Source organism: Homalodisca vitripennis, chromosome 4 (assembly GCF_021130785.1).
Source record: "Homalodisca vitripennis isolate AUS2020 chromosome 4, UT_GWSS_2.1, whole genome shotgun sequence".
Lineage (NCBI taxonomy): Eukaryota > Metazoa > Arthropoda > Insecta > Hemiptera > Cicadellidae > Homalodisca > Homalodisca vitripennis.
In genome coordinates, this window is record NC_060210.1 from 125,182,578 (window position 1) to 125,199,150 (window position 16,573).

At 31.9% G+C, this 16,573-nt stretch overlaps 1 protein-coding gene across 1 annotated transcript; it reads left to right on the forward strand.

The window, feature by feature from the left end:
* Positions 1 to 1,618: 1,618 nt before the first annotated feature.
* Positions 1,619 to 12,855, forward strand: LOC124360113 (kynurenine formamidase-like). The gene is made up of 8 exons (XM_046813443.1): positions 1,619 to 1,975; positions 5,512 to 5,596; positions 7,454 to 7,555; positions 9,044 to 9,178; positions 9,847 to 9,925; positions 10,396 to 10,581; positions 11,308 to 11,440; positions 12,222 to 12,855. Exons 1-8 carry the CDS (start codon positions 1,922 to 1,924, stop codon positions 12,366 to 12,368), a joined length of 921 nt encoding a protein of 306 aa, XP_046669399.1. The 5' UTR covers positions 1,619 to 1,921; the 3' UTR covers positions 12,369 to 12,855.
* Positions 12,856 to 16,573: the final 3,718 nt, after the last annotated feature.

Genomic DNA, 16,573 nt, shown 5'->3' on the forward strand with positions numbered 1-16,573 from the left:
CAATGGATTGTCACTCAAAAGTTCACATGATACCTGACTGGTACGCCAACAGCATGAAGTTCAGATTGGAGAGAATGAACCCAAGCGATGTCAATGCACAGAAACGTGTTAAGTACTGCATATCTTAAGATAACTAAAACTGCTTTGGAGAAATGAGCTTATTGCATACGAAATGCATGTGGCAGCATTCAGGAACCGTCAGAAGATAAATTTACACTTGTGAAATATTTGTGGCAGAGATACATAGATTATAGTTTTGTTATATTCCTTCATGAAGACACTAAACTAATTTTATCTTTAATTCACATACATAGAATTTTTACCTTCATTAACCTAACCAATGAAGATTTAAGTTCAAAACTATCTACTCTTTTTGGATATGTTGGTATTTAGGGACAGGGATGTCCTTAAGGTAACAGTTCATGAAAAGAAAACGCAAATTGGTCAGTATCTCATTTTCAATAAAACCAAAAAAAAAATCGGACAAAGAAAGGGTTGCATACTCTTTGACTGAGCAAAGAGCTTATGGTCATAAACTATATATATCGATGGACGGGTGAGTCTATAGGTCTAGTGTACTGCGGAGGATAGCTATTGGAGTGGGTGGAGCTCCCAAGACTAGCTATTCTGGATATGAAGGAGTGCGTCTCCTAACCGCTTTGACTGGAGAGACTCAGACAGAGCTGGCGTTCCCTTCTTCCAAGGTAATGTGATTGAGATATAGCTTGCTATCCCTTCTCGTGGATTTCAACAGGAGATGGCCCCTGCTTCCTACAGTCCCATATACTCCCATCCTAAATATACTCACACTCCAGAAGTAAGTGCATATGTTCTTTTAGGACTAAGTGCAATGAGAGGTTTCTTAGCTTCTTGTTCTAAGTAAACAAAAAAATTTCCCAAATTCACAACTCTGCCCTGCTAGTCTTTTAAGAAGGTACTAAAATCTCGTAAATACAGGCACTAATACCACAAATCCACATGCAAACCTTCATGATACCTCAGATATTCACAGTTGCTCCAGCTCTTGTATCTGTAAAACTAATACAAATTTAATCTGTTGATAATAGCTTGTATTTTTAGAATTTGAAATAGATTCACATTAAGATATGGTTATGATCTCTGACTTAGATTCAGTCCCACAGATCTTTGAAGTTAAGACATTACTGAAATCTCATAAATACAGACACTGATGCCATAAATTCACATGCAAACTTTCATGATACCTCGGAAATTCACATTTGCTCAATCTCTTGCAACTGTGAAACTAATACAAATTTAATTAGTGGATAATAGTTTGTATTTATAGAAATTAAAATATTCCAAATCTTTTATGTAAAAAGGGTATATAAGAGTTAAAGTATATATTATATATAAGCAAAGGTGGTTGCTCAAAACTAAGGATTACATGTCATCACATTATGCTAATGGAAAATATGGTTTATATATTTAGAGTAATGACATCCTAACCTTTTTCTACACTGTCAATAATATGCAGCCTTTTAATTGAATTTACTGAGTACGTAACAATATTAGTATGGGTTTCTGCATGTTGAAAAAATATTGATTAAAACACCAAAAATTGATTTTTCAGTTCTAAATGGATAAAAAATGTATTTACAGTTATTTAATATTTTAAATAATAAATTCAACATTTTATTAATGCTATGTCTAGTTTTTATTATTATTATACAAACTGCATTTCACTCAAGCATTAAGAGACCAATATAAAAAGGATATTAGTTGACATTTATCGTATTTCTTTGTAGTTTGTAATAATAATTGAATGACAAGCTGGACAATATATGTGTATATACTTATGGTAAGTAGTTCACTGGTAAAAGAAGATGACTGTTACTCGCACTTTACAATGTGTAACTACATAACTGTCTAGCAGTTGCTGATAAGTTCTGTTTGTGCAGTCATGCTTCCATTATCAATACTGTGTGCATGTAATGTTGCTAGTCTTTTATGCCCAGTAAGTAGTAATCCATTTTTTGTAATTTATTTCTCAGTAGTTCAAGATTTTTGAACATTACAAATTTTAAACACAACTATCGTTAGAGGTTTTAGTGCTATAAAGGCAAAATCTTTATTATATGCAGATGATACAACTTTCTTAAATGTTCACACAAATTTTAACACACTACAAGACCTTGTAAATAAAACATTTACCGAAGCCTCATTGTGGTTTAGGTCAAATGGTTTTTTATTGAATGAATCCAAAACCCAAAACATTTTATTCAGCTTAAGGCAAATCCCTCCATCCGACATAACCAATGATTTCTTTTCTTGTGTTAAATTTCTAGGACTATTTATTGACAATAACTTAACATGGACCACTCATATTGAATATATTTCCAAAAGATTATCAAGAGTAATTTTTCTTCTTAAACGAATAATGAATTGTGTGCCTGAAAGCTATGTAAAATCTGCCTACTATGCCTTTTTCCAATCTATAATTAGATACGGTCTTTTAATATGGGGCAATAGCACTAGAATTAATGACATTCTCATCCTGCAAAAGAAGGTGATTAGAATAATGACTAAAGCAAATCCATTGGACCATTGCAAACCACTTTTTATTGAACTAGAGCTGCAAACTTATTAATTTGCATATTTTTGACTCGGTTTCATACATCCTGAAAAATATTCCAGCTCTCACTTTTGGCAGCAACATACATAGCTACAATACCAGAAATAAAAACAACATTGCAATAGAACACTGTAGGTTAAGCAAAACACAGCAGAGTCACATTTTAACTTCTCAAAAGATTTATAACAAATTAAGAAATGTAGTTGATAAGTATCCAACAAACATTTTCAAAGCTAAATTGTGTACTTGGTTACTGAGGAATCCTTTTTATGATCTGACTGAGTTTTTTAGTATTCATGAAGTGAATTTCTAGTTTTCCATTTCTTCCTGTTTATTCTTATTTCTTTCTTCCACTGTCATGAGATGTATACACAACTTTGTCAATGCTCTTTGAAAAATGACAATAAATATTATTTATTTATTTTGACGTTTTAATTGTATAATATTTTAATGTTTTTAATTATATAACATTGTAATATTTTTATTTGTATAATATTTTAATGTTTGAATTGTATAATATTTTAATGTCTTTAACTTTCTAGATAGATGCTAATATTATAGGTTATAGTTTTATTTACAATTTTACAGTCCATTTTAAATAGTTTGTAATAGGGATTGATCAGGATGTTGTTTAGTACCTAAGTTTATTCCGTTGTATTATTTATGAAATTGTATTATTTATTATGTATGAAGATAGGTGGAAGAGAGAAATTCTTGGCAACTTTTGGTAAAAACGTTTATATTATGTTGGATTAATAATATTGCCTCCAGACTATAACACTTAGGTGTATATTTGACTTTGCTGATGCATTTTTGTAAGATGGCAATAAACATATATTTATTTATTTATTATTTATTTATTTTGAAGTAAATTACTTAAAAGTGTTGAAAGTTTTTGACCACAATTTTTTAAATACTTTTATTTTGTACAATTTTGTTGCTTATTCGATTTTATATCTATGTTATACTATGGCTGATCTTTTTCTATCCTAATGTGATGTAAGCTTAATGTGTTTTCAAACTCTTGTAGATATTAAACATTATGTTTTCCCCAATGAGCACAACTACTTGGAATGTCATGCCTTGCAGATATATTGCAGAGGAGGTATACACAGTACAATTGTGTCCTTACTGGTCATTGCAATTAAGGGTTTATTTAATCAGTAAATAATTATTTCAAAGTTTTTGCAATACTTAAAAGAGTATCTGAATTAATCAATTATGGTTACTAATTAAAAAAAATTTTGTCTAAAATTAAACGATCTCTTTAAAATTGCAAGTATATATATATATATATATATATATATATATATATATATATATATATATATATATATATATATATATTTTAAATAAGTTTTATGATTTAAAAAGATATGTATGAAACATTATGTTAAATATATATTAATTGATCGATAAAAAACCAGTTTGGTTTTTGTCCATGAAATGAAAGTAATGAACATATAGTGACTAAATTTACAATTACTGGATATGAAGATTGGATGAAAATAATGATAACTTCAACAATATTCAAGGACCAAGAGATTATTAAAATATGTTTGATAAATTCATAGATTTTAATAGAGCAATGGTGTATCAGAAGATAGGAAATTTGTGATGGTGAAGAAATATTAAGTGATAGCAAAATTCTACTATTAGTATAAACATAAATTCTTCATATAATTGAAATGTCATGATAGAAAACTAGTTTGAATAACTAACAATAAGAATATCATAAACATTGAAATACTTTTTCAAAGTAGGAAAAGTTCTTGGAGATAATGTATTGAGTTTAAAGTGGTTTAGCAAAGAGAATCTGAAGCTAAAACTGATTACAATAAATGTTTTTATATTAGGTATACAAGTATTTTGTAATGCACAAGTACGTTGCTACATACTTGTGATTAAAATTAAAATTTTAAAAGCTCTAAAAATTTACTGTTGAAGAACATTTTTATTTTCTCTCGTCTTTACATTGAAGTTACTAGAGTACAAAATGGGGATAGGGGTTGTTTCTGTGGCCAATTGATTTAAGGGCAAAGATTAAAATTAGTCGATTATACTGTTAAACGAAGATTATTTATAGGATTGTACACAATAACAAAAGTTAACACTTTCTTCCTCTACTGTTGGGCTGAGTCGGGAGGAAATGAGCTTATTCCAGAAAGTAGCTGGAAATAATTCAGAATTAATCATTCCAAGTATGGAATAAGAAATTGTAATTTTATAGCTGTATCACTTGTTAATTTTAACACTTTCCACAAAACTATAACTTGTGAAAAGAAAGAGAAATTATTTTGAATTAATAGAGATTTAATTAATGATGGTACATAAATAATTTACAAAATAAAATCAATGAAATGTGTGAAATTATGGGAGTACTGATGGCCGAGCGGTCTAAGACGCCTGACTTTGGATCTGAGTTACATATAGATCAGATTCAAATCCTGCTTGCAACTATAGCATTTTTTATCAGTACCATCGACTTTGTATCAACTCTCCCCTTTTTTCTGTTTTAATAAAATCCTCGCAAAGGCCATTAGTGATCCATGAGGTTATATAAATTATAATTCTATGGAGGTAATTAATTTCTAAAGGTCAAGCTCCTTTAATAAATATTAGTATTTAATATTAATATTTATTGCAATGAATAAAAAAGATATTAAACACATTTCAGTTTTAAAGTTAACACCTTAATTAAATGATTTGATTTGAATAATTTTTGTTAATAGGACCCTTTATATATATACTCTTTTTTCTTTAGGTGAAGTAACCTAAAACATGGTTAACACTAAAATGGGCCAAGAGTATTGAATGTATTAAAAGTCTATTAATGTAGAGTAGTAGTAGCTTTCGGTATAAAAGGAAGTTCCATACGGTGGAGAGTGTCTAAACAGTTCTAAACCATGTTTCAACAGGAGATACAATACAACCCATCATGTTCGGTGACTAGAGTTCCACGGGAGGAGGCTCTTCAACAATTTATTAACATCACAACTAATGGTAAGCAAACTGTGTTGTTCCAGTATAACATCTTTATCCTAATAATATCATAAATGTGAGAGAGCCTTTTTTTGTTTGCTTTTTCACGTAAACTATTCAACCGATTCATTCATAAAATATGACAGCAGTTTTCTTTTAAACAGCTAAACCCAATGTTGATCTGATTTGGCATCAAAATTTAAAATGTTTTCTAAAAATAAGTATTTTAATGTATTTAAAACTGGTGTGTTAAAATTGTCTTGTTATTCCCATATAATATGCCAAATCTAATGTAATTTATATAAAAAAATTCGAAATATAAATTTTAAATGTAGAAACTACATTACAACCTTACTGAACAGGACACTTTTGAACGTCATATTATGCATAAAGGCCTACCTATCTAAGCCTTCTGCAGTGATGGACTTCCATTTTCTCTATGGTTATTTCTTGATATAATTATTGTTTATTTTCATTGTAATGGCCATTTATATAATTAGATTTGGCACCCCTCTAGAAGTTAGTACCCAGGACGGACCACCCCTTGGCATCCCTCTGGTTATTTTATGTCGCATTAAAAAGTACATGCCACTTTGAAAATTATTAACATGTTGGAATCGTCAACTATGTGTTGGGTAATGGTATTACAGGTAAGGAAAGTATTTATATTTTTAGAGATTTTGAGGTACAATATTTATTATTTGTATCGATTTCATTCATCATACCATTTGTAGACCACTATCAATGAGAAGATCCCAGTTTACAATGGGAAATCCCATTGAGGTAACTTACTAAAACGTACTCATCGATGCAGGTCCTTTAGTTATCCTTTACAAATAAATCTAAAAGGCTTCTTCTCAGAAACATATCAAGTGGAAAATCTGGGAAACAATTATTAGTAAGGTAGTTGCATAACAAACAAATGAAAAACATAAATGCAACTCATTATAATCTCAATGTGTGCCAATAATCACTTAATCGTTTGTTTTCAATTTTTTAATAATTAATTATGTTTAAAATTGATATTTAAATTTTATTCTAGGAGTAAAATGGACATATATGAAATTAAATCACCTAATCTCAAATTATAAAATATATATGTATTATCCTTTAAGTTTGTAATGGAATTCCCAAAGTCAAATGTTGAAAACAACAAACACAGTGAGATCATGTTGGTTCCTGAAGCTGGCAGAAGTTTCCTAAATAATTAGTTAAGGAAAACCTCTGCAGCTTAATTAAGAAAAAGCAAGTCCATGTAACCAAGTCAGTACTGTAACATATTCTAGACAGAAACCTTGAAGGAGTACATTACGGATTGAACCTGTACTATGCCTACAGAAATAAACAACTTCTTGATCTCTATGGTACTGATTTACCTCAATGTAACATGTTCCAGCCAGTAACATTGCCCTTGAAACAGTGCCACACAGATTGAATCTACGCGCTATGGCTTCAGAAGGGAATAACTTCTTGATCTCTATGATACTACTGATTTACCTCAATGTAACATGTTCCAGCCAGTAACATTGCCCTTGAAACAGTGCCACACAGATTGAATCTACGCTATGGCTACAGAAAGGAGCAACTTCTTGATCTCTATGATACTACTGATTTACCTCAATGTAACATGTTCCAGCCAGTAACATTGCCCTTGAAACAGTGCCACACAGATTGAATCTACGCGCTATGGCTTCAGAAGGGAATAACTTCTTGATCTCTATGATACTACTGATTTACCTCAATGTAACATGTTCCAGCCAGTAACATTGCCCTTGAAACAGTGCCACACAGATTGAATCTACGCGCTATGGCTTCAGAAGGGAATAACTTCTTGATCTCTATGATACTACTGATTTACCTCAATGTGACATGTTCCAGCCAGTAACATTGCCCGTGAAACAGTACCACACAGATTGAATCTACGCTATGGCTACAGAAAGGAGCAACTTCTTGATCTCTATGGTACTGATTTACCTCCAGGTATAAAAATGTTTCATGCTTACATGCTGTCATAGTGTATTAATATGTTTGTTAAAAATCAGTTAAATACATGAATAGACATGTTAGATTTGCTGTTTTTGTATATAGTTTACACCTTAATAGATGCGTAGCCTTACTAAAATTGTTTACACACAGCCAATGGCATAGCGTACCGGTAATGAAATAAAATGTAAAATGACTATTTCTAGCTGGAATTATGGCTATTTTAGCCCTCTCTTCCACTCAACCTCGAAATATTATACACCCTTGTATAAACGAAATTAATAAAAATTACAAACTAAAGAATATAAACAAATTTAGTAAATTAAACTAAGCTCTATACACTATTTATTACATTACATTAATATAAAAGAAATACATTATAGTTTAAATATGTTCAGTTACTTTCTTACAAACTAAACAATAATATACTAAACAGATGAGAAATTAATATTAATTATCTTAAAACAACATTAATATAAAACAAAATAAATCAAAACTTAAATATACTCAGTTACTAAATCCTATTATTGATACAATAGAAAAGTTATTATACTCTTTTTAAACTCACTCATTTAACAATTCACACCACCTGACCACACGCAACCCACAGGCACCACTGACTGTAAAATTTCAATAGCGACTCACTTATATAGTACGCTTACATGTAAGGGGGTTCGGCTACCAGCTGGATTATGCATGGGGACTGGAAGTAAAAAGTTTGAGAACTGCTGATATAAAATAAAGTTTCATGCTCTCATTTTTTAAATTTTGTGTGAAATTAAACGAAGATCCTTAAAATTGAATTTACTCAATGATACTCGTTTATTTATGCATGGGGGCTCGAAGTAAAAAGTTTGAGAACCGCTGATATAAAATATAGTTTCATGCTCTAAATTTTTTAATTTTGTGAGAAATTAAACAAAGATCCTTAAAATTGAATTTACTCAATAATACTCATTTATTACTGATAAAGATTACAAATTTTTTAAACACACTGTAGTACAACTCAATGTTAAGTACAATGCAATTATCCGGTTCGTCCAATTCATAAACTCATCAAGGGTAGAATAAGTAACCTAAATCAATATTTTTTTGAAAAGGGAATCTTAATAAATTAAAAAAAAATATTTTAGCGCTCCAAACACAAGTGGTAGAGTCTCCAGCCCATTGTACATATCGATGTCATTGTCAATAAAACATCGAGACAACTACTGCACATAGTCATAAGAGTCATTTAGATGTCACCTGTAGACCGAACATGCTGGAAACTCAGACCATAGCAAAATATGCACAAATAATGTAACTAAGTTGTGTTGTTTGAGTGGTTGAGTCAAACTATAGCTTGCACTCAATTCCGCTAGTGGACCTCTCTCTCTGCTTCACACAACAAATGTGTTCATATTGTAATCCTTTCCTATTGAGATCCATTTTATTTTACACTGTTAAAAAACTTATTTCTTGAATACTAACAAATAACTGTTTCAGGTGCACCAATTTTTGTATACATACACGGTGGTTTCTGGCAGCGTTTGTCAAAGGATATTTCAGCGTATCCAGTAATTCCTTTGAGAGAAGCTGGTATCAAAAGCGCCATAGTTGGCTATGACCTGGCACCCAACGGTAGGACTATATGTAACTGATAATTACTGAAATGTCCATTATTTGTCACTTGAATTCAAATTTCATCTTAAATGACATCTTTCACATAATCTTCAATTCAAAGTAGTTTACAAAAAGTAACTATAGAATGGATGATTGTTTAAAAACGATAGTCTAGTTACAGGCCGAGAGATTTAATGTGGTCTCCTAGATGCGCGAGAGGGGAACCGCGGCTAGCAAGGAGAGGAGCCGGCTCACAGACTGAGCTCGTGACTTCCCTCTCCACTCCACATGACCAGTAGATTACTGCGCATCGTCGGGCCGAGGACCACATGGAATCTCTCGACCTGTACCATTGCAACTGTAAAACAAAGTCAGTCAGTTATGTAACTGTCAGACTTGGCCTTAAGAGGGGATGAATCTGGTTGAAGAGCATACCACACTGAAAGAGGTGTGGTATGGAATAAACGTGAATTTAAGTAAATGAGATAGGTCTAATTCATAGTGAAACATTTAAGTAAAGTATTTCAAACAATTTGGATTGCTCTTATACGAATATTTAATTTAATTTAGGATTATGGGGGGGTGTCTATTAAGAACACTCCGGGGAAATTTGTTTAGCTACGAGTTACTTGAAATGTATTAGAAGTTGAGACTGTAAATTAATCTAAAACTGAACAATTTTTCAGTCACTCTTGATGTCATAGTCCAAGAGATCAGGGAGATGGCAGTTTTCATTTTGAACATTGCGAAAGAAGAAAAGACCAAGTAAGTTTGACAGTTTTTGTACTGATTATATATGTTTGTATCAAAGACGAGGACGGATCCTGAACAAATTTCTGAGGAGGGGACCATCTTGGTTTTAGTTTAACATTATCTTTACTGTAACAGGTAATCTGTAACTGTAATTTTGCATTTCAAAACAACAACAAAATAAAATGCTTCAAAAGAACTGTACTCAGTTTATTAAGTTTTTAATTCACTAATGATATAAGTGATTATAAAATCTTTTCATACAAATATTTTACAAACTCCTCTTCTGGAGCTGCCACTGGTCGAAGACCTAAACCATTCCAAGGAAAAACAATAGTCAATCTTTAAGGGCAATGATAAACATATTATAATGTATAATTAATTTATTATTTTAATTTCTATATTTATTTATAGTTTTCAAAGTAATCTACCGCTCACCAAGAAAAAAATTTAAAATGCATACACTTAACACTACCGTGTGACAGGGACGTCTGGTTTGGAGGACATTCCTCAGGAGCACATCTCGCAGCCTCACTGCTGGAGCCTGATTGGTTCAACTCTCTGGAGCCTTGTCTAAGAAGGATGGTAAGGGGAATGGTTCTTATCAGTGGCATCTTCGATGTTACTCCTCTCATGGAGACTTCATTCAACGAAAATCTCAGACTCACCCTGTAAGTTCCAATGTTCATGGCACTGGCCATTATGGCTAATGCTGAGGATTATCACTGCCATATTATAGTCTAGAAGCTATAGAGAAGGTGATTTAAAATATAAACTACCAGAGGGGTCAGAAACCATTCTGAGAATATTTCCTATGCAACCCTCACCTTCTCTGTGGCACTTGGGCTATAAAGGTTAGTTAATATTAACCCTGTTATAACTAATTAAGGTAATTTTGGTTTGTTGGTAATTGCTAAATCAACGGTTAGTGAAAACCTGAATACTTATAAATGAGCATTAAAGTTTAAAGAAATTCTGATGAAAATATAGAATTGAACTTCCCATCTGGCTACTTAACATAGAGGTAGCCTAAAAATAACATTGAGATTTTCCCTGTTCTATGGGGAGATTTCCGGCTTATTCCACATTTTCCTGTTGGATGGCTATCCTGAATAACTATCTTAGTAATAAGACCACCTAATAATGTAAAAGCCACTTAGTAATTTGTGTGTATTCTGAATTAAAAAAATAAATAACAAATAGTAATCTTATAGTTTTTTTGAATAAAGATATTTTCAGTTCAATTCATTTCTACTCTCTTCCATACATTGTTTGGTAAAGCATGGAAATGTTTTGAAACATGTTATTAAACAACAATTTGAGAGTATTTCAATAGCAATAATCATAAATGTAATGTATTTGAGTCCAGCTTTTTATTCAAATTATTTCTGTTCTAGAGAGACTGCAATCAGACAAAGTCCAATGTTTAAACATGGAGATCTACAGTTGCTACGGAGCTTTTCAGTACTTTTATCTTATGCAAGACAAGACCCTCCATCCTTCCATCGACAGTCTATTGAGTATAGAAAGGTAATTTAGAAAGTACATAATTCAAGTACCATAGTCTAAGACTTTTTCATTTGATATTTTTTGTAATTTATTTTATAGTCAAATATTTATTACGTAGACAAAAAGTCTGTACATTTGTAACGTCAAGTATCTAACAATTTTGACACACGTGCCACGTCGAACTCTCATTTATACACACGTTTGACGCTCAATCTGCTCCATTCATCGCACATTTTTTTCCACCTAAAATCGGAAGTATTTCTTCCGATTGTGCAGTATCCCAGTTGCACATCATTCTCATTCACGCTATAAAACGCGTTCGGCATTAAACAGAGTTTTATTTTACACTGATGCTAGACTGAGTCATGGACAAATATTTATTTTAATTGGTCATTTTGTTGGACACTTCTTTACCATTTTAATTAGTACAGTTTCCTAAATAATAAACAAAACAGTAAAATGAAAATAACTGTTTTATTTGTATTGTTGTGCTCTTTTATTCCTCCAAATAACGCCACAGTGAAGGTTTTAACTATAAACTACATGTAATATGGCTTCAGACCCCACATAGTACTGGATCCTACTACATTATGTTATCACTTGTTAATGTATATACAAATTTTTTGAGTTGAGTAGAGATGTAAATAACCAAGTTAAAGAAAATAATTCAATTTATACCTTTATACTTATACTAGTAGTTCATGAAATTGTTTTGTATATTTTTATGAATAAAATATAACTATTGTGAATTTCTTATTAATCATCATAGAATCTGTTATTTGCAAACTGTTTATGTTTGTAGGTGATAGAGAAGAAGAATCCATGGATCAGAACAAAATTGGTAGAAATAAAAGGAGAGACGGATCATTTTAATCTCGTAACAAATCTGCAATACCCAAACTACGAGTTAACAAGAGATATAATAGGATTGATAAAGAATAGCCAGTAATTGAAAACAGAATTTAATATTTATTGCCTTCTTAAAGCACATTTAAAGTTTATAAATTAAATTGAGGTCATGTTTTATAATAAACTTCAACACAGTTTCCAGTATCATCGAATATGAATCATATCAATGAATAATGAATTTCACCCTACTACCAGTACACCATCTTTCACTCTTTGAAGAAAAGCCTTCCTACATCGGAGTGAAGTTTCTGAACCTACTACCAGAGACAATTAAAGGCCCTAATGTAAGCAGTACAAGACAGCGTCTATCGGCTTAGCTTGCAGAGAGACCATTCTACTCAGTTGGAGAATTCATCAATTATTGGAGATCTTCTGCCATGTTCCAGTTCCATGACAACCCATCCCCACACAGTTGACCACCACCACACTCAAAACTTCATTAATATTACACAGTTATTCCTACTCCTGACGCCTATTCTGTATTTGATGTATATGAATAAAGTACTCTGATTGATTGATATGTTTAACATGAAGTGTTTATGTCTTACCTTCTTTTCTCTCTTCCACACTGTCACCCAGACCTCTTTTCTTCTCTCCACACCTTCTTTCATCACCTTCACTAAATGATCTTAAGTTTTCCTCTTGGCCTCCTGTCACCCTGTTTTACATGAGAAAAGAACCAACGTTCCTGCACCTTCCTTCACAGGTGCTAACCAGTGACGCACCCAGAAATATTCTTTGGGGGGTGTCCGCTACACGTTGAGTCAGGGGTATGGAAACACCCCCAGACCAGTAGGGGGACCAGGAGCACCCCCCGGGAGATCTTTGACGTATTAGGTCATAAAATGGTTATAAAGTGGAGGGTCAGAATGTATAAAGTTTGCAGTAAAATCACTCTACCACCAATCACCAGTAAGCTTATATTGGAATAATTAAAATCTTCTGAAACAAAATTAGTTTATATGAAGTTTGTTTAAGGGAAATCTGCTGTCTCATTTAACCTAATGTATGAATAAAAATAACATTATAAAAAAATAACTTTAATATTTTTAAAATTATATTTTTTTAATGATTATCATTGAATAAATTCAGGTATATCATACACAGGAGGTTGAAATATATGGTAAAAATTAAGCACTTTTTGGAAAAAAAAAAAAAAAAAAAAAAAAAAAACTACCTAAAGTTGAAATTTGGAAGTTTTTAGGAAATCAAGCCAAAAGAGGAACTATTGTGTTTGTTCAGACAAGATCATCAGTTCCAGGCTAATGAAACCCTTATTATTATTAGTGTTCCAACTTCCTCTTCTTAGTTCTTGCTGCTACCCTGGCATTTTAGATTATCTCATCAGCTTTTTTGTCGTCTATTATTTGCCTTGCCACATTTGATCAAACGCTTTTAGCCCACAGTTTGCACCAGCCTCACCAAGGAGCGCTTGCAACACCTTTATCCTACCTAAGTAGGAGCTTGACATTACAAATAGAATCCTGTAGGTTAGCTTAATTTTATTCATAACTACTAAAGGGAGTAAAGAGTAGAAATCCATAAAATATGGAGCAAGAACTCAATATTTTAAAAGTTATACTGGTATAAGAATCAAAAATGGAAAAATCAACCTTGTGCCATATAACGTTGTAAAATTTAATTGAGAGGATTAGCAAATTTACATATACGTGTTTTGTATGTCAAACTATTAATAAAATAATAAAAATCAAGAAAAAAATATAAAATCTATTGCTTTAATTACGTCAGACTCTTGTTAAATAAAGCAAAATTTAATCATAACATTAACAAAATAGATAAGTTTTAAATCACAAATCAAGACCAAAGCTGAGTCTTGATGTCTACTCTCGGTTTCCAAACTAATGGAGCTCCAATAACGGGAATTATATCAAAATTTAGCTTTCTCAGTTTTACATATAAAACTGTTTACTAACTATTGATACTTCCATGATATAACAATGATGAGAAAAATACCAGTGTTTTGGCACTTTTCAACAAAACTGCAACTTTTAACATTCATAACTCGGAAACTTGTTATTCAATAATGATTAATGATTTACACATGATATAGTATGGGAATAAAGTTGTTAACAAAATACCATCTTAACGTTTAATCTTGACTGGACAATCCTCAAAATACTGCATTGGTCACATCATGGAACTCTTAGCCGTTGAGCATCTATGTAAACCACTATTAAAATTGAGCACGATTTATTAAGTTACCACAACTGGTAACTGCTCGTTTTAACGTGCAAATCGTCACACTGTCCAGGGTGGTGTTGTCTCCTTGTAAAAACGAATGGCAACAAACTAACACAGCTCAGAGCTTGGCAACATACTCACTACTGTAACAACTGGTCACATCGGGACTACTCCAAAAGATACTTTGTACCAGGTACTCGTCGTTCTAAGAGTACAAGTCATCGCAAACCGAAAGTACCTGGTGCAGATTACTTTTACAATGCAGATACTTTACACATTTACCGCCCTTTCCTGGTAAAAAGTACTCGGACTCGTTTAGCAGTAACAGTAACTAGAACATTTTAGGAGTACTCTGTAACATATGATTTTACATCAGTACGAGTACATTTTGCACTCGGTTACTGAAAGTACAGAGTACATTTTGCAATCGGTTACTGAAAGTACAGAGTACAGGAAGAAGCCACATGAAATAGTAAGGACTAACTAACCTCACTTTTGTAAGTTCTACGTCACGGTGAAATAATGCGTTTCGAACTAAATTGAATTTTATCTGCAGTGTTGTATATTTTGTAAATTAAAATAATTATAAAGTTAGAATTTATATATTTGATTTCAAAGTTCCAACATAAATGTTAGTTTTAGTAAAAAATAAACTAATAGGGGATTGATTTCTGAAATAAAATGCTCTTAGGAGGGGACCGGACCCATTTTCCCCCTGTTGATACGCCCCTGATGCCAACACCTCAGCAGATCCCTTTTAATCCTTTCAAATATTGGTTCATCCGTTTCTTCTTCTAATGACTATTATTTTGTCTCTTCTAGGTAATCCAATGCTGTTCTTCAGGATTATCATCTCACATTATTGCTATCTGCTCTAGGTTCATTGTCCCAGTATCCAAGTATATGCTTAACCTTACATACATATTTCAAGTGCCACACACTCACACATGGGCTGATCATTGTATCTCAAAAGTGACAGTGCATATTGATAGGGATTTTGTATTTATCGCATGCTGTAATGACAAAAATCTATTTTCAATTTTTGCGCTTCCCACATTTAAAGTTACACTCATGTTTCCTGTAAGAATATTTTGATCTAACTATATAACCTATTACCATATCTGATTCTTCAATAAAAGAACTCCCAAGTCCTGATTTTATTTGCTTGGTTCGGTGTCTCTTTTTCATAATACTATACTTAATTGAAAAACAAAATCTAACAAAGACTTAAAACAGAAGTCACTTTTATACTGTGCACTTTTAATAAATGCCAGTTTCACAAAACCCATACAACTTCTACTTATCCTTTTTCTACAAAGAAATTATTTGATGGATGTTCATGAAATGTATTTGCAACCATTGGTAGACTTCAAACTTATTCGAATTATTATCAAATACAGTATCTTAATGAAAGTTATGATATCTCCAAAACTTGATTTCAATAGTTCTGGGTAGTAATTTGGAAAACTATACAATCTTTGATGTCAAATATACCAACAATCCATTTCAGCCCAAAACCTTGACATAGCAGTAACTCACTGTAGGTTGGATAGAGTTTACACAAATATATATCTTGTATATTGACACTCCTTTATACATCATCATAGAGATAACAATGATTATAAAAGTATATTGTTAAAATTCAATATTTAAGTATTGTCAGACTATTCAAAATATTCACCAAGTTGGTAGAATGGGTGCTCCAGCACCCAGTTTTAGTAGAGTTTCTAACTAAAATCGTTTGGCTATCCTTAAGTCCTTCGGAAGTGCATTTCAGAACTTAACTCTTGCATAAGTTGGCTTCTTTTCTGTAGATATATAGTAGACACTTAACAAATTTTACACTAACAAAATTATATACTTTAGGCAGTCCGTAAGAACAAGTTTCACTGATGAACATTGCAGAAAATTAATCTGATGCATAATTAGATAGAGGAGGGAGGGAATAGTGCACTTTCTTCTTTTATTTCACTTCTCAGCTCCAGTAATTCATTCATCTTAACCCAATTCTTCTTTAAAACCTCATTTTTTTCCATTTTACAA

Excerpts from the sequence above, each read along its gene's own strand:
- LOC124360113 (XM_046813443.1), top strand. The coding sequence starts at position 1,922 with ATGCTTCCATTATCAATACTGTGTGCATGTAATGTTGCTAGTCTTTTA. Across the intron at positions 5,597-7,453 it reads TATTAACATCACAACTAATG|CCAGTAACATTGCCCGTGAA; the intron begins GTAAGCAAACTG and ends GACATGTTCCAG. Across the intron at positions 11,441-12,221 it reads AGTCTATTGAGTATAGAAAG|GTGATAGAGAAGAAGAATCC; the intron begins GTAATTTAGAAA and ends TTATGTTTGTAG.